The following is a 24,305-nucleotide window of genomic DNA, read 5'->3' as shown; positions in this document are numbered from 1 at the left end:
TTTCTTTCTTTCTTTCTTTCTTTCTTTCTTTCTTTCTTTCTTTCTTTCTTTCTTCCTTCCTTCCTTCCTTCCTTCCTTCCTTTCTTTCTTTTTTTGGGGGAGGGGGTCCTAAAATGATCCAAGTGTTATCTCTGAGTGGACATCTTGGTCTCCTTTTAAAATTCCGTACAAAAGCCAGGGCTTAGACCTAAGATAAAACTACTTGAAAGAATGAATAATACTCCAAACAAAACAAAAACCTTGGCACACTCCAAACCAGGGCTCCTTGGATGGCGTTGCTGCACTAAGAACAAAAACAACACAAGATCCTGCAGAACAGAGCTCTTATGTTAATGTTTGTGTAGTGCAAATATGGAAAAGCAATTCTTTCTATCAAGAAAATAAATGAATGTTCTAAAAAGCGCAGACGACAAGTTTGAGCCAGATGAATACCATAAAAACTTTCCCCCCCACAAAAGGCAAAGTATCAAATGGCGAGACAGAAATAAATCTTGCTAGGCAGAAAACTTTCCACGGGTGCGGTGTATCCTCCCATGTGAGTCACAAGTCTAAGGTCAGGTACAACTGACTGGGGAAGGGACACAGAGTGAGCCCTATCTGTTATCTTTGACCAGACTACTGCAACAGCCAAAACTCTGTCCCATTTCACTTGCCTGGGTCCCAAGGACATCCATTGTTGGCATCTTGATCGGTATGTATTTCTGAAGACAAAGGCAAAGACATCCAGTCTCTATGGAATCACGGGGTCTTACAACATTACTGACTACTTCCAACCTTGATATTCAGAAACAAATCTATGTTACACTAGTAACCCAGGATGGCGCACTGGTAATGTTTCAGAACGAGAGCTTGTCATGGATTCTCTGGATGGCAACACATATCCATGCAATCATTTCTTCCCATGCATCTTTTTTTTTATATTCTGGCACATTTTACAGACGCATTGATAAATTTTCTTCCAAACTACTTTTTCAAAGATATGTATGTAAAGGATAGTCTTGGAAGACAGAAGTGACATCCCATTCCGAGAAATTTGTGTCTAAAGTAACCCAGTTGGTCTTGAGTTCCTGAAGTAGTCAAAGATGGCTTTGAACTTCCTCATCTTCCTACTTCCACCTCTGAAATGACAGGCAAGTGCCACTATGCCTGGGTTTATGTAGTGCCAGGGACTGAACCTACACTTCATACATGTAAGTTAGCACTGTACCAGTAGAGCTCATTGCCTGTCAGAAAATATACAGTTTAAGTCCAAAGGTCCTTTCCTGAAGTGCGGCGTTTATAGGTGTCACCTAGCCATGCAGGGTGAACTAGGTACGAATGCTGGACATTTCTCACGACCATTAATGCTGAAAATACCAACTTCATTTGTTCCTGATTTAGGCATTTTATATCATCTGGCAATATCTAGATAAGTGTGGCAGGTGTCTCGTGAGCTGTAAAATAGGGCAAATCTCATATCTATCACAGTTTTTCATAGAAACATAAAATTCTTCTCATAACCAATCATAAAAAGAGAAAAGCTTTAAGTAATGTGGGGTTGTTGCTCCGTTTTTGCCAAAATAGAATAGTACAGCCACAATTTATTAAGCATATGTATTATATATAATATACAGCAAGATTTATTTTTAAATCAATATATACATATATGCATATACATAATCCACTTGATTTTAAAAACCTAATTATGAAATAGGCCCTATAATCCATACTTAGATATTAAAAACAAAAGCAAAACCAATAAATAAATAAATCCTGTAAAATTAAGTAATTAAGATTGCTAACTAATGGCAAAGCTGAAAACCTCTGATTTCAAGCTTTTATTGGCCTCTTAGTAAAACATGATCTAAAGTAGTACAGACTATTTTGATCTTAAACAAAAATACCTATTGCATATAGCATTATATTTTAGTTTGGTTTTCCATGTTTGTTTTTCCTCAAAAAAATAATAGCTCCTTAATAAGCTTTTTTATATTGCAAGCACCATCCTAAATATTTGATAGGCACCATCTTATGTTCATGATCTTCTCTGCTAATCAAATTTTGTATTAGACAATCTTTACACATATGTAATATACAGAAGCCACTCTTGTCTCCTACGTCCTTACCATTCCGGCAAACCCTTCTCTCCCTAACAAATCTCTTTCTCCCCCTCCTCCCCCTTGTACAAGTGTATTCATTTTGTTTGTGACCCGCTAAGATTAGGCAGTCGTCTGTGTGTCCCTTAGGTCTGATGCTGTCTCCTGCAGCCCAGCTGGCTCGGCGGAGGGTAAATGTTTCATAGACGCTGTCTTATTATCATGGATTTCTATTGGGAGAGTGTGCTGATGTGTAACCCACTTGTCCTGAAGATCACAATCTTGCCTTGTCTCCTGGGTCCAAGGATTGAAGATACAAACATCACCACCCTCATCCCACCACCAATCAGCCTTATATAAATTCCATATACTATACTACAGCGGTGTAATTACCTAGTCTGCACTTACTAATAAATATTCAACATCCACAGTAAACCAATTTGTTTCAGTTTGTGAATAAGTAAGTTTATATTGTATTTTGTGTGTTCATAGAAAAAAAGGACAACAAAAGCATTTTGTGTGTTCATGAAATTCAAATTGGAAATTTATGCTGTAGGTACATTACTTTTAAAGCGAGACACTTAAGAAAATTATCTTCAACCAAGAAGGATGACCATCGTGTGGATACTTCATTCCTCCTTAGAATAAGGAACAAAATACCCATGAAAGGATATAGGTACAGAGACAAAATCTAGAGCTAAGATGAAAGGATGGACTATCCAGAGACTACCCCATCCGGGAATCCATCCCATCATCAGCCACCAAACCCAGATACTAATGCACATGCCAGCGAGATTCTGCTGAAGGGACCCTGATATAGCGACCTCTTGTGAGGCTATGCCAGTGCCTGGCAAACACCGAAGTGGATGCTCACAGTCAGCTATCGGATGGAACACAGGGCCCACAATGGAGGAGCTAGAGAAAGTACCCAAGGAGCTGAAGGGGGCTGCAACCCTGTAGGTGCAACAACAATATGAACTAACCAGTATCGCCAGAGCTCGAGTCTCTAGCTGCATATGTAGCAGAAGATGGCCTAATCAGCCATCATTGGGAAGAGAGGCCCCTTGGTCTTGCAAACTTTATATGACCCAGCACAGGGGAAGGCCAGGGCCAAGTAGTGGGGAGTGGGGGGGTAGGGGATCGGGGGGGGGGTGGTATAGGGAACTTTCGGGATAGCATTTGAAATGTGAATAAAGAAAATAATAATAAATAAATTTTGTAAAAATAGAAAATTATCTTCAGTTCAAGAAAGACAACATGGGAGGAGAAGTTATCCCACAAGACTATACTGTTACTCACAGAGATAAATAGAAAATTAGCATATGAGAGAGAGAGAGAGAGAGGGGGGGGAGGAAGCAAAAAGGGTTACACATTTCTAGATTTGGTGGTATTCTTCAGAGTAAAATGATTTAAACTGAGGAAGACAGAAAAGGCGTCCTAATTCCATAGAAGGAAGGAAAAAATAATGTATCAGACTTTCTTGAGGCATATATACATATGTGTGTGCATGTATATTTGAATAGATTTCATACTCCCATTTTGCTGCTATTCTGCCCTTTTGTTTTCTATGATACTAAAGGCTTTTGTTCTGAATCAAACATTCTTACATATAAATTACAGCAGGAAACAGACCAAAGAAAGATTGCTTTAAAACCTGTAAGCTCTGTTCAAAATGCAGACAATTCGGTGGTGGGGATTATCTTAACTGAAGGAACTCTGGGGTTTATTCATATTTAGTAGCAGAAATATTGTTTTTACTCAGCCCAGAAGAGCACTAAATTTTTTTTGTGTTATTTAATTACTTGAGTGTTTATATGTATGTGCAGGGGTGTGTGCATGCATGTGTACCTGCGTATGGAGGACAGAAGGCAACTTCAAGTGTCCTTGACCATGGGTCTCTACGCTATTTTTTGAGATGGAGTCTGTGATTGTACCTGAAACTTACTGAATTGTCAAGACATTGCTCGCTATTGGGACTCAAACTCAGGTCTTCATGCTTATGAGACAAACAATTTACTGACTGAGTCACCTCCACATATCCACATTATAGCTTTATAAAATAATGAAGTATCTGGAGATACAGCTAAGTGGTCGAGTGCTTTCTTAGCATGAGCAAGGCTCTGGTTCAAGTCCCAGTCCCTGCAGGAGAAGTGGGGTGTGAAGGGGATTTCAAGCCCAGAGTGGTGGCACACACCTACAACCTCAGTCACTTGGGGGTTAGAGGAAGAGAAATCAGAAATTTAAGGAAAGTATTGGCTACTCAGAGTGTTCGAGGCCAGGCTGAGCAAACCAGGCTTTAGCTTAAAAGAGCACAATTAAAAAGCTAAGGTCTACGCAGTCAGCCACAAGTGTACTATGAAACGACACAGATAGAAAAAATTCACATGCTATTTATTTTAGAAATGTGTCTTAAATTTAAAGAAAAATTACTGGTTCATTTAAATTTTCATTTCCAGTAAGTGAATTAAAAAGAGGAGCCTGTTGTCAGTACATGAAGACATGCCTAAGGCTCACGCTCAGCTGGGAGGCAGAATCTCAATACGTGGAGAAGCTGATGGGTGACAGTATGCCATGTTTTCCCATCCCACTAAGTCATAAATTAATAAATGCAGAAATGAAGTCATGCAGATCTAAATTTTAATTATGTGGTAAAGCACCTCCTAAGGGTATGAGCATTAATGGGTATTAAACAAGAAATTTGAGGTACTCTCACCACTGAGCTCTAAAGTAGGCTATAATCTTATCTGTGGAGACTTAGTTCACCTCTAGTGGCTCACTTCCTCTCTGATGTCTTTTCCACTGGGGGAACTGTGCAGAAACGGGAGGTAGTGATTTTTTCTCCCATATTCCTGTTACAGTCAAGATAGAATGTTTCTCATTGATTGTCCTGTCTTAAACACAGTTAGAGGTTTTAGAGAGGAGAAACCAAATTTTGACAACAAAATAACTACTCTAGTTTGCTTTCCATCCCTAGGATGAGACACCACGACCAAAAGCAACTCGAGAGGAGAATGGTTGTTTTACCTCACTGCTACAGGGAAGTCAGGGCAAGAACTGAAGGTCAGGACTGAAGCAGAGGCTCTAGAGGGGTGCTACTGACTGGCTTACTGTCTGTGTTCAGTCTACTTTCTTATATAAAGCAGAACCACCTACCCCATCCTGGCACCAGCCAACAGTGGTCTGGGCTACATCAAACATTAAGGAGGAAGAAGACCCACAGTTTTGCCTACAGGCCAATCTGATGTTTTGTTTTTATCTTAACTTAAAAAGGAAGTTAAACTTCCTTTTCCGGGATAACCCTGGCCTGTATCAAGTTGGAAAAAAAAAAAAAAAAAAAAGACACAACCGAACAAATCCTAGCACACTGACACCGTCATAAATCCTGGTAAAACTTCCAAGTTGTGTATAACTTAGAACCATCACAATTATTTTTAAACTACAACAAAATTACTTCAAGAAGAAACAAATGAGGCGAATAGAAACATAAGCCTGCCACTTCAGAGGGAAAGACCGAAAAACAAAAGTATCAGTTGTGCTAGTATGGGGTATTATCGGGGCCTTCCTATTGGCAAAGCCTGGGTGTCAGGGAAGATGTGGGTGACAGAGTTAATAGAAAGGGGAGCTGGAGATGCTGCTCTGAGGCCTTGTTAATTGTTACTTATACGGTAGCCTACAGATGTCAGACATTCACACATAAAGAAGCAAACTGAAGGTTACCTGGAAATCTTCTGGCTATTTCACACAAGCCTTCTTTTCTGCAAAGCTGAGGCTGCAGTTCTGGCAACACATTTACCTGAAAGAGTGAAAAGATTTTAGTGATGGAAGTGTTCATGAATGACAGTGCCAAGGAAAGAGATAGATAGATAGATAGATAGATAGATAGATAGATAGATAGATAGATAGATAGATAGATAGATAGATAGGCAGGCAGGCAGGCAGGCAGACAGACAGATAGAGACATAGTTAGATACATAAATACATAGATACATAGATAGATACATAGTGGTAGATATTAGTCATCATCTACTGTAACCACATTCAACTGTAAAAAGTCTAGATGGGGACACTTGAATCAAGAATTACAAAGTAGCTGCTTTGATTGCATAAAATAAAAATTTGCCCTCAGAAATCTTCAAAATATTTGGGAATAACTCAGGAAACCTTTTTATTTCAAAGCTATCATTTCTTTGCTAGATATAAAAAGACATACTTATGCCAAATATAGTGACATAGCTCCATAGTTGCACATGGCAAAAATAGTGCTGAAGCGCTGGAAAGCCACACAACCAAGTTCCAGAGGCCATGGTGACTTGTGCCAGTCAACATTTCAGTCTGTGCCAAGCCAGTCTCACCATCTCTCACAGTCTTCACTTCATCTTTACTTCGTAAATGAAGGGCATTGTTGTTTCACCCACTTTAAGAACAGCACCTATTCTAACAAGTTTAGTCGTCTCCTCTGTGATTTCACAGTTTGATCAACTAGCTACATCAACTACATCCCCAACATAAAACCAAATATGGTTAAACCTTGTTAAATTGGAGGGATGGAGGGAGGGAGAGAGAGAGGAGGGAAGAAGGGAAGGAGGGAGGGAGAGAGACAGAGACAGAGACAGAGACAGAGACAGAGACAGAGAGACAGACAGAGAGACAGACAGACAGAGACAGAGAGACAGACAGATTTAAGTTAACTTGGAGATCAGATTCATTCTTGAGACATTATTGATTACTTTCAAATTAACTCCCTCTCCCAACAAAAGTATTATAGTTTCTTCAACATGTACTGCTGTCATGATGAGATAAAGCTCAACTGTGTTGGAGATAGCAGGGGCAGAAGCCACGGGTGCAGTACTAATTCTGCATTCGTCAGAATCCTAACCTTAAGCATGGCTTGCTTGTTTGCTCTCAGCGTCTTCCCTTGCACAATAAAGTATGTAGAGCCTTGGGTAGCTATGTTCTACTTTGATCAATTCCGTAATAAGATGTAACTTTTTTCCTAATGATTCATTTAAAGTGCTTTGACCCAGCCTGATTAAATCTTCCCTGACACTTGGAATTGTATTAACTTACTCATTCACTCAGCTGACTCTCTGTTGCCTAAGTGTAGCTCCAGGGAGAACAAGCCCCAGCTCAGGTCCTGTAAGCAGACCTACACTGTGCCTTGGCATGGACGGCTTTCCTTCCTAAACACTGTGTTCTGTGCAGTCTATGACGATGCCCAAGTGTACCGCCGCTACATGTTTGCTGTAGAAATCCAGGGAGAGCTGTCAGTGTGGGACACTTACAATTTTAGGGTTGTCTACATTCCTCAGATTCAAAACTGGCTAAGTTTAGAGGCTAAGCGTAAGAAAACAAGGACTTCCCTAAAGCACTGGCTCAGCACTTTAGAATTCTTAAGTTAAGCTGGAGGGACAGGTAGAGGACTGCAAAAGCATGAAGAATCTGTAACAGAGATTTTTGTTCTTTGGTTTTGTTTTAAGTTGCACATGCAGCATCTTTGTAAGATTGTGCAAAGCTTAAAATGGCAATAAACAGAGTCATTTTTCCTTATGCAAGGCAAAATCACTCAGTTGCTAACAATTTAATAGAGTGTTTGGTGGAGGGAAGAACCAGGAAGTGAACACGCACTAGAGAAGCATCATTAAGGATCATGGACTAGCACAGGTCCATTCTAACCTTCTGAAGGTCTCAGAGCATATGAGTTGCTATGGTGGAAGCTTAGAGCACTGGCTCTCTTCCCCTCATGCCCTATCAGGAGGCAATGGGAGATGCCCTGGTTCAAAGGATATTATAACTGAACAAGTGGGCCCCAAGAATTTATGTAACTACTACAAAGGCAGAGTTCGCTAGCACAGATTTCAGACAGAGTGGACAGCGAGTGATGTGATTTCTCAGAGTGGTGACTCCCCATGAACCAGTGTATCAGAAAGACTGCATACAAAGACTGCACTCCCCAAAGGCAAGCGAAGTCAAGGGAAGCACTTCTATGCAGTTCTGGCTGTTATTGTTCTCTCACCCACCTAACGATCCCCCTTCAGTGTATCCTCCAGAGTGTGGCTTCAGCATTCACACTTGTAGCCAACATAACTCTGGTGACATGTGACTGTGATGACCTACAACACCAAAATGCCATGTCCCTTCTCCTCTGGACATGGACACCAAACTGAGAAGTGAAACTGGCCAACTCAGCAAAGAAAGTGAACCACACAGTCGTTGCAAATCAATTATGTCACATATTTGACTGCTGAAGCCAACAATACTCTCTTACATTCAAGTGAATTTCGTTTTAATGCGTATTACAAAATATAGAAGACTTGTATCATTACTGAGTGGGATATTGTCAGCGGAGTTTTATTAAGTCTTTCCACTAGAACATTGCAACAACTGTTTTAATGATATTTGCTTTTCAATTGTATTTTCAATGTGTGTGTATGTGTTCATATGTAGGCAGATGCCAGTGGGAGGAACAGTGCACATGTCCATGTATGTCCATGTATGTGGAGATGGCAGAGCTAACTTGAACAATATCTTTGGGGATGCCATTCACCGTCTTAGACACAAGGTATCTCATTGGCCAGTAGCTCACCAACTAGGCTAGACTGGCTGGCTAGTGAGCCCCAGCGCTGACATTACAAGGGCATGCCACTATAGCAGACATTTATATGTGGGCTCAAGGGGTCAAGCTGATTCTCCTTCCTGGCACTTAAGTGCATTGCTGTTTGAAATATACCTCGGCCAGTTAATAACCTTTAGTTTTTAAAATAGTGGTTTTGAGGTCACTAAAAATTGAGCAGAAGTTAAATCTCTCATAGACCCCAGTGTTCCCATGGGTACATGTCCACCACCACATCACAAAGTAGATATTATGTTTGCTATAATTAATACTATTATCACTCAAAACTCATTTTTAATAAGATTTATACTCTTGCTAGTGGGCACTTGTGTGCAGACATGAACATATATGTATTTCTATGTGTATACATGTTAATGTGTGAGCACATGTGTCTACATCTTATATGAAGTTAAATGCACACTATACATATATTTTGCACATATATATGTATGTGTGTGTATATGTATGTATGTGTGTATGTATGTATGTATGTATGTTTGTAATGTATGTATGTTTATGACAGGGAGAAAAGTGAAGGTAGAGAAACTGCTGTTTTTCTTTCCTTAGCATGAAAAGCTAAGGAAATGAGAAAGTATATATAATATGGTAAAACTATTCACTACTAGAATAGTTCTTAAAGATACAATTAAGAAGACAGAAATATGCATTTTAAAAGATTTCAAACACCAATTATGCCTCCATAAACTTATTCTGTAATGAATGTGTCTAAATTGTTTCTATTGGAAATTATTGTAAGCAAATGTAAAAAGTCAGGCCTGGGAAGCGATCAATAGATAAACAGAGGTCAGGTCCCTATCACCCATGCCAAGCAGATGTGGCAGTCGTCCTGTAATCCCAGCACTGGGCATGCAGAGACAGGTTTCTTGAGGCAAGATGGCCCACTAGACTATCTAGAATTAGAGAACTCTGGGTTCAATAAGTGACCTTTCACAATAAATAAAACTGAGAGCAACTGAGAAAAATACCAAACTTCAACTTCAGGTCTACATAGGCATTCACAGATACATGGACGCAAACATGTAAGCATGCATAGACACAGATATACACACTACACACATACACTCATGTGCATGTGCATACACACACACACACACACACACACACACACTCACAAGCAAAAGAAAGAGCCAAAATCTGACTTCTTTTGAGGTATTTTTCATTCAAAAAGAGCAAAGCCATTATATGAATTATATAAACTTAAAAAATAAGATGGCTGCCATAGGCTCATATATTTGAATGCTTGGTTCTTAGTCAATGAACTGTTTGGGGAATTATTAGGAAGTGTGGCCTTGTTGGACGATGTGTGTCATGCCACGGCTGACTTTGATGTTTCAAAACCTCACTCCAGGCTTAGTCTCACTCTCCCAGCCTCTAAATTTTAGAACAGATGTGAGCTCTCAGCCAGTGCTCCTGTACCATGGCTGCCTCCTGCTGCCTTGCACTCTGACATGATGATCATGGATGAAGTCATCCTCTGGAACTGTAAGCTAGCCCCCAGCTAAATGCATTTTTTTTGGAAGTTGCCTTAGTCACGATGTTTCTTCACAACAATGGATAAATAACCCACACACATTTAAAAATTTGAAAACAAAACAAACATTATTATTTAATTAAAGAGGATGAATGTTTAAACTGGGACTACTTGAAAGGAATAAAAAGTAGATGGGAAATTTTTTTCTGGTCATTCCAAAATGAAGAGTACCATGAACATCACCCTGGGGCTTACAGGATCTTCTTTCTGCTCGTTTTATCTATAGAGACGGCCAGGCCTTTTCTTTTGTCAGGACGAAGACTTTCTCCTAAGGTGATCCAAGGTCATCAGCCATGAAAATAACTAATGTCAAAAAAACAAAAACAAACAAACAAACAAACAAAAACAAAACAAAACTAGGAGACCCAGCTAGGGAAAGAAAGAGATTTCTCTTCTGTCTTCCAAAATTAATCACCATTCCATCAAAGTAAGAAGGAAATGCCCTGCGTGCTTTTCAGTAAGAGCCATGGTGAAAGTCCGCAGTGCTCCAAACACTGGAATCAGCGTCTGGTTTCAGTGACTGCTAATCCCATAAACATTCCACGCCGGGAAGGAACTCCTCTGCCTCTGAAACACTAGCACCCAGATGAGAAGAACTCCAGTTAGTAAATGCGGCATTACCTCATACAGTGGCCGCGCTTCACAGAACCTCATGGATAGACCCAGTTTAAACCCTTGTTTCTATCCTTCAGGCCATTCATTCATTCTTCTCTGATTGTTACAAATGATATGAATATTTTCCCTAACTACTGAAATTGCAAGTTTTAATTCATAATCCTAACCTTACCAGGTGCCCTCCTTCACATCAAAGTGATTGACAATCCCACGACAACCCCAACACACGTGAAAGAAATTCAGGCCCGAATATGTGGTATATATAAGTCCTGGCTCATACAGCTTCAGATTATTCATTCTTACCAAGTGAAGTTATCTACACGTGTCATTGGCAATTCATGTTTTCTTTAAGAATTCTCATTGGGCTAGGCTGTTAGAACAGTGCCTGAATACTTGGTTTGAAAAGCTTTCTGAGAGTATAGTCTTTTGTAGTAGGATCTGATGAGAAAGCAGGCATGGGAAGTCAGACTCCCTGAGTGTGGCTCCTTATTAGTTCTTTCATCACTAAGAGGTCTTAGAGAACTGTTTTAGCCTCTGTGTGCTACCGTCTCTTCTGCTGTAAAGAAAGAGCACCAGTCCAAGTGGGAATGCTCAGGAAGCGATTGGTGCACAGTAAAACCTTGCAAGCATTAGCTACTGCTATCTCTCATTTCTATAGCCACCCCAGCTAGGCCAACTCACCCTCATCTGGGTGAATCATCTCAGGAACTGGCTTCCTCCATTCCCTCATTTCTTCTGAAGTGTTTACTTAAATATAGCTGCCAAAGCAAAGCTGGGAAAACTGCAACAGGATTCCTATCACCCTGCTACTCAAAATCCTCCATCCACCCACCACTTCGCCAAGGACAAAATCTGTGGTCATTACAAAGATCCCCATGTCACATATAAGACCCCACTCCAAGAACATTTCTATCTTCTACTCCTCCCATACTAACCTTCCCCCAGTTATACTGGATCCTTGTGTTCTTGAAACATACAAGAAAGACAGCCTGGAGAGATGGCTCAGCATTTAAATGAACTAGCCTCTCTCCCAGAGGACCCAGGTTCAATTCCTTGCACCCGCATGGTAGTTCTATAACTCCAGTCCTAAGGGGTCCAACTCCCTCTTCTTGCACATGGTACACAGACATGCAGACAGGCAGAACAAGAATGGCTTCCATACGCTCATATATTTGAACGCTTGGTCTTTAGTCAATAGACTGGGGAATTATTAGGAAGTGTGGCCTTGTTGGAGGAGGTGTCTCACTTGGGAGCTGACTTTGATATTTCAAAAGCCTGCTCCAGGCCTAATCTCACTCTCTCAGTCTCTAACTTTTGGAACAGAGGTGAGCTCTCAGCCCGTGCTCCTGTACCATGCCTGCCTCCTGCTGCCTTGCACTCTGACATGATGACCATGGATGGACTCACCCTCTGAACTGTAAGCGAGTCCCCAGCTAAATGCATTACTTTGGAAGTTGCCTTAGTCGTGGTGTCTCTTCACAACAGCAGATAAACAACTGAGACACCCACACACATTAAAAAAAAAAAAAAACTGAAAACAAGCAAACAAAAAACAACAAAGCAAGACAAGCAGACAACAAACACCAGACAACTTCCTTCTACCCGACAGCACTTTCTCCTTTCCTTTGTGTCTGTCATTTTTACCTGAGCCACTGGCACCAAGACCTCAAGATCTTCCAGGCTGGACTCAAATGTCACTCATTTTTGTTTTTTGTTTTGTTTTGTTTTTTGTTGTTTGTTTGTTTTTTTTTTGTTTTTTTTTAAAGATTTATTTATTTATTATATCTAAGTACACAAGGTAGCTGTCTTCAGACACACCAGAAGAGGGCGTCAGATCTTGTCACGAATGGTTGTGAGCCACCATGTGTTTGCTAGGATTTCAACTCAGGACCGTCGGAAGAGCAACTGGTGCTCTTAACCACTGAGCCATCTCTCCAGTCCCTCTCCCCCCCATTTTTTGTAGTTTTCGAGACAGGGTTTCTCTATATAGCCCTGGCTATCCTGTAACTCACTTTGTAGACCAGGCTGGCCTCGAACTCAGAAATCCGCCTGCCTCTGCCTTCCAAAGGTGTGCACCACCACCGCCTGACTTCAAATGTCACTTGTTTGGGAGTGTGGGGCTTGTTTGACAAGGTTTCTCTATATAGACCTGCATGTTCTGGAACTCACTCTGTAGACCAAGTGAGCCATGAACACAGAGATTCTCCTACCCCTGCCCCCCTATGTGCTGGGAACAAAGGCATGTATCACCATGCCCTGCTCAAATGTCACTCTCTTGATGGAGCCTTCCCTACTCATCTGAAGTTCAACTGATATTTTTTTTCTCCTTTTACTTTAATTCCCCCCCCACCCCCCATTCCTTTTGACATCTATGGTGTACCTTTACCAGAGTCTTTCCCTGTCTCCTGCTGAGAGTCTAAGCCCTGCAAGAGCAAGGATTTACATCTGTTTGGTTCATTTATATTAACTTGGTATGTAAACAGGGCTCAGGACAGAGGTTCATCAAGTAACTGTAGACACAACAAAGGTACAGATGTGTTAATTAATGCACAGACAGATGAATGAGTGAGTTGACAAAGTCAAAAATAAGATGACACGTTTGTCAAGGAAAACACTAGGGAGGTGGAGCCTCTGTCCTGATAAATGGTGTGAGTCTCAATTTATTGTAAAAATAATCAGGCAGGCAAAAATTTTCCCACATGAGATTTTACTTTTTTAAAATAAAAGGAAGTCAGACATGGCACATTGACAGATATAGATCTTCCATATAGAAGATTCACAACATAATAACTATGAAAGGAATGAGGAAATGGAAAATGACCGTTAAAATGGATAATACTGATAACTGGTAACGTCCCTGACTAGATATTAAAATTGGTGTCCCAAAGTTTGCAGAAACGCATAATATTTCCAGTCTCAAAGTGTCACATCCCAAATATTTACAAAGCAAAAGGAAAAACAGTAATTCTGCAGTGGAAAGAGGCAGCAGATAACATCTGTGCCAGATGGCAAGGCCAACAGGACCAAGGAGTGCTGTGTACTTCCTGATCCTTAAAACCACAAAATACATAATCTCTTTTGTGTCTCCTTTAGTTACTTTTTAATTGCTGTGACAAAACACCATAATCAAGGAACTTATAAAATAAATAGTTTATTGAGGGCTTACAGTTTCAGAGGTTAAGTCCATGACCATCATGGCAGAGAACATGGCATCAGGCTGGGAGGCATGGCGCTGGAGCAGGAACTGAGAGCTTACGTACAGACCCCCAGTGAAGATGGTGGAGAGAGTGAGACTAGGTCTAGCATGGGCTTTGAAACCTTAAAGCCTGTCGCCAGCGACCTACCTCCCCCAACATAACCACACCTCTCATCCTTCATATCCCAGTTTCACAAACCGGGAGCCAAGTATTCAAATATATGAGCCCATGTGGGCCACTCTCATTCAAACAACCACAGTGTCATTCTCGCCATTGGGTCAGCAGCATAGACTGCTATGACTTCAGTTAGGAGTTATAAAACAGCGTGGTTTAGGGACTTTCCTCACAGGCCTGTAAGTATCAGTACTATGTAACTTGTCTAGTGTAATAGCTAGCACATTAGACTTATGAAAGCTAACACAGGGTAGGTTAAGATATATATATATATATATATATATATATATATATATATAGAGAGAGAGAGAGAGAGAGAGAGAGAGATGAATATGAATTTAGTATGATGTTCTAGTTTCCGTTCTGTTGCTATGAGAAAATGTCTCCCACCCATAGCAACCTTGGCAGGAAAGTGTTTACTTCAGCTTATGCTTTCACATCACAGTCCATCACTGAAGGAAGTCGGGGTGGGAACTCAAGCAGGGTGGGAGCTTGAAGCAGAAAACATACTGCTGCCTGTTCTCGGGTTACTCTCGGGTTAGCTCATGGGCTCATGCTTGACTAGCTTCCTAATACAACTCATGACCACCTGCCTAGGGACTCCACATCCTATAGTAGGCTGGGGCCACCTGGATAAATTAATATTCAGAATAGCCCTTTGCAGACGTGCATAGAGGCCAGGATGACCCAGACTGGTCTTCAGTCAAGGCTTTCTTTCCTCGTGGATGACTCTAGCCTCGGTCAATGTGGCAATCGAAGCTAACTACGATATGTGCTAAGATTGAAATAGCCAGCACAATGGTACAGAAAATATTTTTCTTCTGTGATTCAGTGAATTGAGGATAAGCAGCATCCAATAAGCTGCACAATTCCAGATAGTTTGTGCCCTACTGAGTTAAAAAAAAAAAAAAAAAAAGGAAAAGAAAATAAAACGGTATTTGTAATAGCTCAAGCTGGGGGAAATTATATTAAAACAAACCAACCCAAAATCTGTTTTGCATTAGATATTGAAGAACAAGATGTGGCATTACCTGTTCTATTTTCAGTGTCTCCAGAGACTAGCTGACCCTTGTTTGCTACTGGGACCTGCTAAAATCTTTGGGAAGCATGGTTTCACTAAAGGAAGTTAGACCATTGGGAACAAGCTGTTGAAAGGCACATTGTGGATTTGGCCACTTCCTTCCTCTGTCTCATTGCTTCCTGGATACCACAAGGTGAGCAATTTCCTTTACTCCAGACTCCATTCATGGTGTACTGCCTCAACACAGGGACAAAGTTAACAAGGCCAAATGACCATGGTCTGAAACTCTGAAACTGTAGGTCAAAGGTAAATCTTCCTTCTTTATATGCCGGTTTGTCTCAGGTATTTTGTTATAGTGTCAGAAAGCTAACTAACTCTCTTTGGAACTTTCCCCAAAGATACAGCGGTTCCAATTCTTCAAAAATTAAAAGCAACAATACATGGACCAAAACCTGTCAGATTTAATATCCATAGGATTGATAAAAGGTGTTTGTGCTTTGACAGTATTTACCCTTTGATGTAGGCTTAGTCGACACATGTGCTCCCTGGGTATGCACGGTTTCCCATCAGCTTCCCTAGAAGGCAGGCAAATGAACAGATCCCAGGAGTTCAAACCACCTAAAAACATTAAACAACATTTAATTCTCCTTCCAATAAAGAGTATGATTATTTAAATTCTAACACGTAAGTAACATTGTTTATAGCAAAACGCTTATATTCAGAATAACTAAAATTCAACTCTGACTCAAAATCTTAATATTTTATATTTAGCATTTAAACCTAGCATATAGGTTATATATAATATATATAATATTATATATTTAGCATGTATATCTATAAAATTCTGTTGAAAAATCAAAATTAGACTATATAAATTACCATAGTCTTTTTCAAAAAACTGTAAGACTTCTTATAAAAAAGAATATGCTGGCAGAAAGCAAAATTAATAAAATTTTGAAAGGTTTCATGAAAAATTAATATGGGGTCTCCTTACAGATACTGGAGTGAGGTTCAAAATTCAGGACACGGCATGAACTGAAGCAACTAATATTTCAGCTTTGACCAAGGACAAAATCTTTGCCAATAAGTCATCCACTCTGCCACAATAACTTGTCAACTTAGAAGAGTGAGTGCTGGCTGGCTCGCAGGTTATCATTTATGAGCATATAAGAAGTTATCATTATTGATCCCTCTGTGCGTGTATTTTTGCGAGTGTGGTGTATGTGTATACGGCATATGTGCTTGAGCATGATTATGTGTGTAACTTTCCTGATCCATTTCACTCAACCTCATCCCTTCAACACAGAACCTCGCACTGAACCTGGAGCTATGCTCACAGCCTGAAAACTTCAGTGGTCCTCCTGTCTCTTACAGTATAACACTGCTGACACAACACTGCTTTGCAGCATGAGTGGCCACCTCCCACTCATTTTTTTTTTTTAAATTGTGGGTGCTGATGTCACAAGAACTCAGGTACTCCTACTTGCATAGCAAGAGTTCTTACTAGTCAGCCATTTCTTCATCCTAACCAATTATTCTTTTTTTTTCATTTTTTTTTTAAGTCAGCATGCCTTAAATATAATTGGTGCTTTAAAAATAGGGCTGGGTGGTGGTGGCACACGACTTTAATCCCAGCACTTGGGAGGCAGAGGCAGGCGGATTTCTGAGTTTGAGGCCAGCCTGGTCTACAGAGTGAGTTCCAGGACAGCCAGGGCTACACAGAGAAACCCTGTCTAGAAAAACCAAAAAAAAAAAAAAAAGGTACCTAGATAATCCCTGATAGAAGAGTAAACACTTCACCTCTGGGAGACTAACAGACAGAAGAAATGTATTTTGATTGCTAGTGATATAGATAATAACCAAACGTGCATTGAGAATAGTCAAAATGGAGTGGGGCTCAACCAACAAACTAGTGTAGCTTGAGACATTTCCCCAACATTTGGTTTGAAAAATTAAAGAAAACACATGGAAGGACCCATGGATCCAGCTGTTTATGTAGCAGAGGATGGCCTTATCTGTCATCAATGGGAGGAGAGGCTCTTGGTCCTGTGAAGACTGGATGCCCCAATATAGGAGAGTTTGAGGGCAAGGAAGTGGGAGTGGGTGGGTAAGCACCCTCATAGAAGCAGGGGGAGTGGGATAGGGAGCTTTCAGAGGGGAAACCAAGAAGGGGAAGAACATTTGAAATGTAAATAGATAAAATAGCCAATAAAAAATTTAAAAATATATTTTCTATGCATATTGTTTCCCTTATGAGTGGTGAGGCTAACATTCTTTCAGTAACTTTTGATACCACACCCCACCACTCATCTCCTGCACCATCCAGAAGGACTTCTAAAAAGCTGAGGAGGCAACCAGCTTGTCCAAAGCCCTCGCTTCTCATTTTTTTTTGAAGATTTATTTATTCATTATATATAAATACATTGTAGCTGTCTTCAGACACACCAGAAGAGGGCATCAGATCCCATTACAGATGGTTGTGAGCCACCATGTGGTTGCTGGGATTTGAACTCAGAACCTCTGGAAGAGCAGTCAGTGCTCTTGACCACTGAGCCATCTCTTCAGCCCCTCAGTTTTTTTTTTCCCCAGAATTTCTCATGTAGAAGCTTAACTCTTCCAAAGTAAGGCTGAACAATTGGAAGAGCTAATAAGGGAGAAGAATCTATAATTAGCCATGAAATCTCACTCTTTGCCAACCAAGTACTTTTTCATCTGACAAACCCCATGCAGTCTGGACTCTGTTTTGTGCTGCCTTACTGCCAGAAGGGGAAACTTCCTGGCAAACAAAAAGTGATCTAAACAACTGAACCCAAGCTCTCATCTCACAACTGTGCTGTTGGCTTGTTCGTGAAGATACAGAAAGACAGCACAGCAGTTCAGAGGGGCAGGGGAGCTGGGATAGGGGATCTCATCCAGGCAGCAGAGGCCGCCAAGCCTCAGGCTTGGGGGATGGAGGCGGCCATATATACCCTCACTTTGAAGACACTTTCAGACCAGTTCCTGGAGCTCAAACCAGAGACAGTGCAGTGCTTCTAATCCTCTATTTTGAACATTCAGCAGGCTTTGTCAGTCAACATCTTTTGATTTGTATTCAAAGAGAAATACAATGCATTTTTTATTTCATACCATGTCTGGTTCAGGAAATAGTGAAACCCTAGGGGGGGAAAAAAAAAACTTCCTGTCATAAGATCCCCAACTAAATATTTTAAGAAGATAAGGAAATGCAAAGAGACGGAGATTTCAAATTAAGGACTGCATTGTTGGGCTCTTAAAACCAGAATGCATTTTGAATTCCTCCAAGGCATGCCTCTTCTGACTTTGCAGGCACACAATTTCTAGGATTGGTAGAAAGAAACACACATATCAGTGATAAACGTTTAAAATTGAGAGACACATTTAAATAATTCAAAGCAATTCATTAAGAATTTTCAATGAGCGGTACTCTGCTCAAAATACATTTTTAAAAATGGAAAGGAAAAGAGCAGGCAGTAAGTGCCCTCAGCAATCTATTGGAGGGGTCTAAAACATTAAAAGGAATTTAGGATAATATAAAATATTACAGAGTCTCTTGGCATTCATAAGGTGACCTCTCATCCCTCAAAAATATTCAATTAATATTTTAACTTAAAAATGAATAATTCAAAAAAAGGCTCATAGCCCTTCAATGTTCTCTTAAATGAAGTAAAGTATAACAGGAATTTCAAGAGATGTGTTCATATCCTTCTTCTGTAATTATTGCTACCATGGTCCACACAGTGCTGATTGTTTCCATTCAAAGTTTGTCTTTCCTTCACTGAATTCTATGCCAACCTCCAAAACCTCTAGACGTTAAATATTTAGTAATATTTTCACTTTGTCTACATTTCTTTCTCTGGCTTCAGAAGTCAATTCCCTCCACTAACTCCTGCTACCATCCCCCACTTTTCAGGGGAAAAGCTTTACTTGTTTCAGGAGACATAACACATGATCAAATTTGGCCAATCACACTCTAGCGCCATGTTAAAAAAGAGAAACTTTGACTTCAAAGCAAAGGATATTCCCTAAATACATCGTATCTCCAAATTAGCCTTGGGGCATTCCAGGTACAAATTTCTACCTTAGTAAAATTTCAAGCTATTGCAAAAAAAAACTTGGGGGGGGGCCTTGGGGCCCACCGTTTAGTAGAAGACAATATAAGCCACTAGCAGTCATGTGCTCAGCACCCACATCAGAACTGGTAAGCAAGAGACACGGAGGCAAGTGCAGTCCTCAAACAGATTATGTGTGGCCAGGAGAGTGGGTAGGTATTTGCCATATGCAAGTGTTAGCAAAATCACACTTTATAAAACAGATTTCAGTCATTTATGGAAATTCTAGTATCACTTGGACTATATCTTACAAGGCATTAAAGATTTCAGGGAGGTCACCAGGAGTTCTCTACTTGGCCCTAGGTTTGCTTCGTCTGTACCTAGAAGCATCAGTTTTAGCCCTGCTGTAAAATTTGGTATGTCCCCATTCTGTTCATTCATGGTTTGACAAAGAGATGTGTCTGTTTTAGCTTGTACTGAGTTAGATATGCTCATTAGCTAAGTTGGTTTTGTTGAAAGGATATAGGATATTGATATTTGGTCAGTTAATGGTAGAGATATATCTGAAAATCTCTTTGATGTCTAGATTTAGCAAATCTGCCACAGGATGAGAAGGCTTAGTGTAACACCAGATAAATTTTGTTATCAGGGTTAAAGTTGTTAAAGACTGAAGTATGACCTTTCATGGTCTTCCTTCCTCTCAGAGCCTAGACACACTGAGAGATTTATGGCTGTCTTTTCTTGGGGCGTGGTGCCAAACTCTCTCCCAAGCCACTTCTCTTTAGGCTGACCCATCACTACTCACAGCCTCACTTTTGACTCTGCATATATGACTTCCCGGGGCTGTTGTCTCAGTGTTAATGGGCTTATTGTAGACTCTCCTTAGTGAATGGACAAACATTATAGCCTTTCAATAGTCTTTCTTGATTTGTTTCTTCCATATGTAGAGCTAACAGAGCTGAGAAGTAAAATGTAGGTTTGAGTTAAAATAAAAAGCAGGCAAGAAAGTTCTTGGTGAACTTGGTGATTCCTTGAGTTGCTAGCCTAAAGAAAAGGTAGATTCTATATTGTATAGAATACTGAATTGGAATTTAGGGTCCAAATCTACAGTGACTATATATAGGATAGTTTCAATGAGAATGGCTCCCACAGGGTCGTAAGTTTAAATACATAGTTCCCAGTTGGTAGAACTGTTTGAGAAGGAATAAGGGGTGTGGCCTTGTGATGAAGGTGTTTCACTGTGAGCAACTTTGAGGCATCAAAAGACTTGTGCTTTTCCCAGTATGCTCTCTCTTTGTCTCACGGCTGTGACTCGAGATGTGAGTTCTCAGTTCTTCCTGGTACCATGCTTTTGCTCTTGCATCATAGACTCTAACCTTCTGAAACAGTAAGTCCAGGTGAAAATGCTTTCTTTCATAAGTTCTCTTGGTCATGGTGTTCTATCACAGCAATAGAAAAGTACCTAAGATAAGTAGTAATGAATAAGGATAGAAACATCTAAAAAATTCTTCTAAGATTTATTTTATTACCATTACTATTATTATTATTTGTGTTCATGTATGTGTAGTGTATATACACACATATACACATGCATACACATATGCATACCTCAAAGGCCAGAAGAAGGAGTGGGCATGAGATTCCTGGGAGCAAAATTTACAATTCTTTCTACACTGCCCAACGTGGGTTCTGGGGACCAAACTCTCCTTCTCTACCAGAGTAGCAAGCATCTTAACTACTGAGCCACCTCTCCAGCCCCAACAGGTAGGAATTTTTGAGTATTCATAATGCTCCTCAATGTGTCCCAAATATTTATTATAATTAATTTTTTACTTTAGAGATGGAATCTACTGGATATGGACATTCTGAGAAGCACAGAAGCACCAGGTAATTTGCCCAACAGCTTTTATGTAGTTACTGGACTTGAGTGCTAGATTCTTAGGTCTAACAGCCATGATCTTGTCACCATTGGCCTCTTAAATCATAAGGAAGCCACAGAGAAGTGTAACTTTGATGCCACATCCCCATTCATGTATATAGTACTTGTGACAGTTGTGGGCTAAAAACAAGGGTTGCATATACTTTAGAAGTAGAGATAGACAGACAGACAGACAGACAGACAGACAGACACATGGATGGATAGATGGACAAATGGATGGACAAACAGACATGCATGTAGTCAGGCACACATACACACACTCACACAGACACAGACACAGACAGACAGACAGACAGACAGACAGACACACACACACACACACACACACACATACACACACACGCACGCACACACACACAAACCTTATATATAGCTTTGGTCTTTTTTTAGTTAGTTCTTAGGAAGTCTATTCTCCTCTGAGAACTTGAAGGAAAGAGTGACTATAGTGGGTATAATCAGAAACCCCTTGACCCTCACACAGCACTAGACCCAGTACTGGCAATGCTGCTGGCATTGAACTCTGTTGAGTCTTCCTATATGAAATGAACTAGTCCCCAGCCACACAGGTACTCAGAAGCTACAAATACTAACTTGGCTTCCACCTAGTTTCAAAGTTAAACTTCTTTTTTTTATTATTATTATTATTATTTTCTTTATTTACATTTCAAATGCTATCCCGAAAGTTTCCCATACCCCTCCCCCCACCTCTGTTCCCCTACCCACCCACTCCCACTACTTGGCCCAGGCCTTGCCTTGTGCTAGGTCATATAGAGTTTGGAAGACCAAGGAGCCTCTATTCCCACTGATGGCCGATTAGGTCATCTTCTGCTACATATGCAGCTAGAAACACAAACCACGGGGGTACTGGTTAGTTCCTGTTGTTGTTCCACCTACAGGGTTGCAGCCCCCNTCAGGTACTTGGGTACTTTCTCTAGTTCCTCCATTGGGGACCCTGTGTTCCATCCAGTAGCTGGCTGTGAGCATCCATTTTGGTGTTTACCAGGCACTGGCATAGCCTCACAAGAGGCCGCAATATCAGGGTCCCTTCAGCAGTATCTTGCTGGCATGAGCATTAGTATCTAGGTTTGGTGGCTGATGATGGGATGGACTCCCGAATGGGGTACTCTCTGGATAGTCCATCCTTTCATCTTAGCTCTAAATTTTGTCTCTGTACCTATAACCTTTCATGAGAGTTATGTTCCTTATTCTAAGGAGGAATGAAGTATCCACAAATGNTCATCCTTCTTGATTTTCTTCTGTTTCCATAATGTGTCTTGGATATTCCAAGTTTCTGGGCTAATATCNGCTTATCAGTGAGTACATATCTAGTGACTTCTTTTGTGATTGGGTTACCTCACTAAGGATGATATCCTCCAAATACATCCATTTGCCCAAGAATTTCATAAATTCATTGTTTTTNATGGCTGAGTAGTACTCCATTGTGTAAATGTACCACAGTTTCTGTATCCATTCCTCTATTGAGGGACATCTGGGTTCTTTCCAGCTTCTGGCTATTATAAATAAGGCTGCTATGAACATAGTGGAGCANGTGTCCTTATTACCAGTTGGAAGATCTTCTGGGTATATGCCCAGAAGAGGTATAGCAGGATCCTCCGGTAGTAGTATGTCTAATTTTCTGAGGAACCGCCANACTGATTTCCAGAGTGGTTGAACAACCTTGCAATCCCACCAGCAATGGAGGAGTGTTCCTATTTCTCCACAACCTCGCCAGCATCTGCTGTCACCTGAATCTTTAATCTTGGCCATTCTGACTGGTGTGAGATGGAATCTCAGGGTTGTTTTGATTTGCATTTCCCTGATGGCAAAAGTTCCTTAGACTGTTTTTTAGGTGACTAATATTGTTTCTTTCCCTATCACAAGGAAACCAGAGCCTTGTGAATTAGACTAGCCAAGAGAGGTTATAGGGCAAAGTTCTAGAACCAAACTGAACCAAACCAAAACAGGATGTGCATGTCCCATTCTCCAGGTCAAAATTACAAAAACATGCACACTCTGCAGCCAGCTCCTCCCAGCCAGCACACGGCTGAACAAAATGATCTGTGGCGCACCACCACAGGGTTTGCTGTGAGGGATGAGGATATCACGTACAATTTGAGAAGTTACGAAGACCTACACTTATTGATTCACACTTAAATAGACACTGTGTATACTTTAGTTCCTTCACAGGGCCTTCTCAGAAAGCAGTTGACATGTCAATTTTCCACACGAATTTTTCTTTTGAAATCAAGCATCTACCGTAAGGAGTGAGGCTGTCTTCAGAACATTTCCATCTTCCACGGGCGGGTTGCCATAAAAAGCAAACAATTGTTTCCTGGTTCACAAATAACTTCCCTTGCTGATAAAGCATGCCGGATCAGTAATATAATGCCGAGCACAGAGCACTGTGAGATCCTGCTGTTCACACTAGTGCCATTTGCACAGAAGTTCTTTATTCTAAAGGAAGGAGAACTGCACATATTGGAAACAACTCCCCCACCCCACCCCGAAAAACCCCAAACAACCAAATATTACATCTATGCCTGCTCTATTTTCATCATAACATTTACTACCTCCTGCTATGTTATATAGTTGTTTATTATCTGCTTTTTCCAATTTGTTTTTATTTGTTGTTTGGTTGACCTTGGTTTGGTTTGGACTGATTTGGTTTTTTGAGGCACGACCTGACTATGTGACCTTGGTGGGTTTTGAACTCCAACCTTTTGCCTCAGCCTCCTAAGTTCTGCGTTTATAGGCACACATCATTTCTCCCATATATTTTGCCTCTGATTTGAATTTGAGCTCAGAAGAGAGTACAGCTGTTTATTCAGTTTTATAATCTCCATGCTTATCAACTGGCTGAAATATAAAGAGAATATGTGACATATTTGTTAAATGGATATAAATGAGTGAGTTAGTAAATGTGAGTAACAGAAAACTAAGTACAACTCAGTCAAAAGCTAAGGTATTCCCTGGGTGCAATCTCAAGCATGGCTAAACTAAAAGAAAAGAAAAAGAAGAGAAGGGAAGAGAAAAGAAGGGAAGGGAAGGGAAGGGA

At 40.5% G+C, this 24,305-nt stretch overlaps 1 protein-coding gene across 1 annotated transcript in view; it reads right to left on the bottom strand.

Annotated features, from left to right (window-relative positions):
• Cped1 (cadherin like and PC-esterase domain containing 1) overlaps positions 1–24,305 on the bottom strand; it is a 259,149-nt gene that overhangs the window by 175,590 nt on the left and 59,254 nt on the right. Inside the window, exons 3-4 of the mRNA XM_021190377.2 lie at positions 15,756–15,862; positions 5,793–5,868 (exon numbers count right to left, since the gene is read on the bottom strand). Of these exons, the coding sequence (XP_021046036.1) occupies positions 5,793–5,868; positions 15,756–15,862 (183 nt within the window). The remainder of the gene's footprint in view (positions 1–5,792; positions 5,869–15,755; positions 15,863–24,305) is intronic.

This window comes from Mus pahari, chromosome 2, assembly GCF_900095145.1.
Source record: "Mus pahari chromosome 2, PAHARI_EIJ_v1.1, whole genome shotgun sequence".
Lineage (NCBI taxonomy): Eukaryota > Metazoa > Chordata > Mammalia > Rodentia > Muridae > Mus > Mus pahari.
This window is presented reverse-complemented; position numbering and strand designations above follow the sequence as displayed.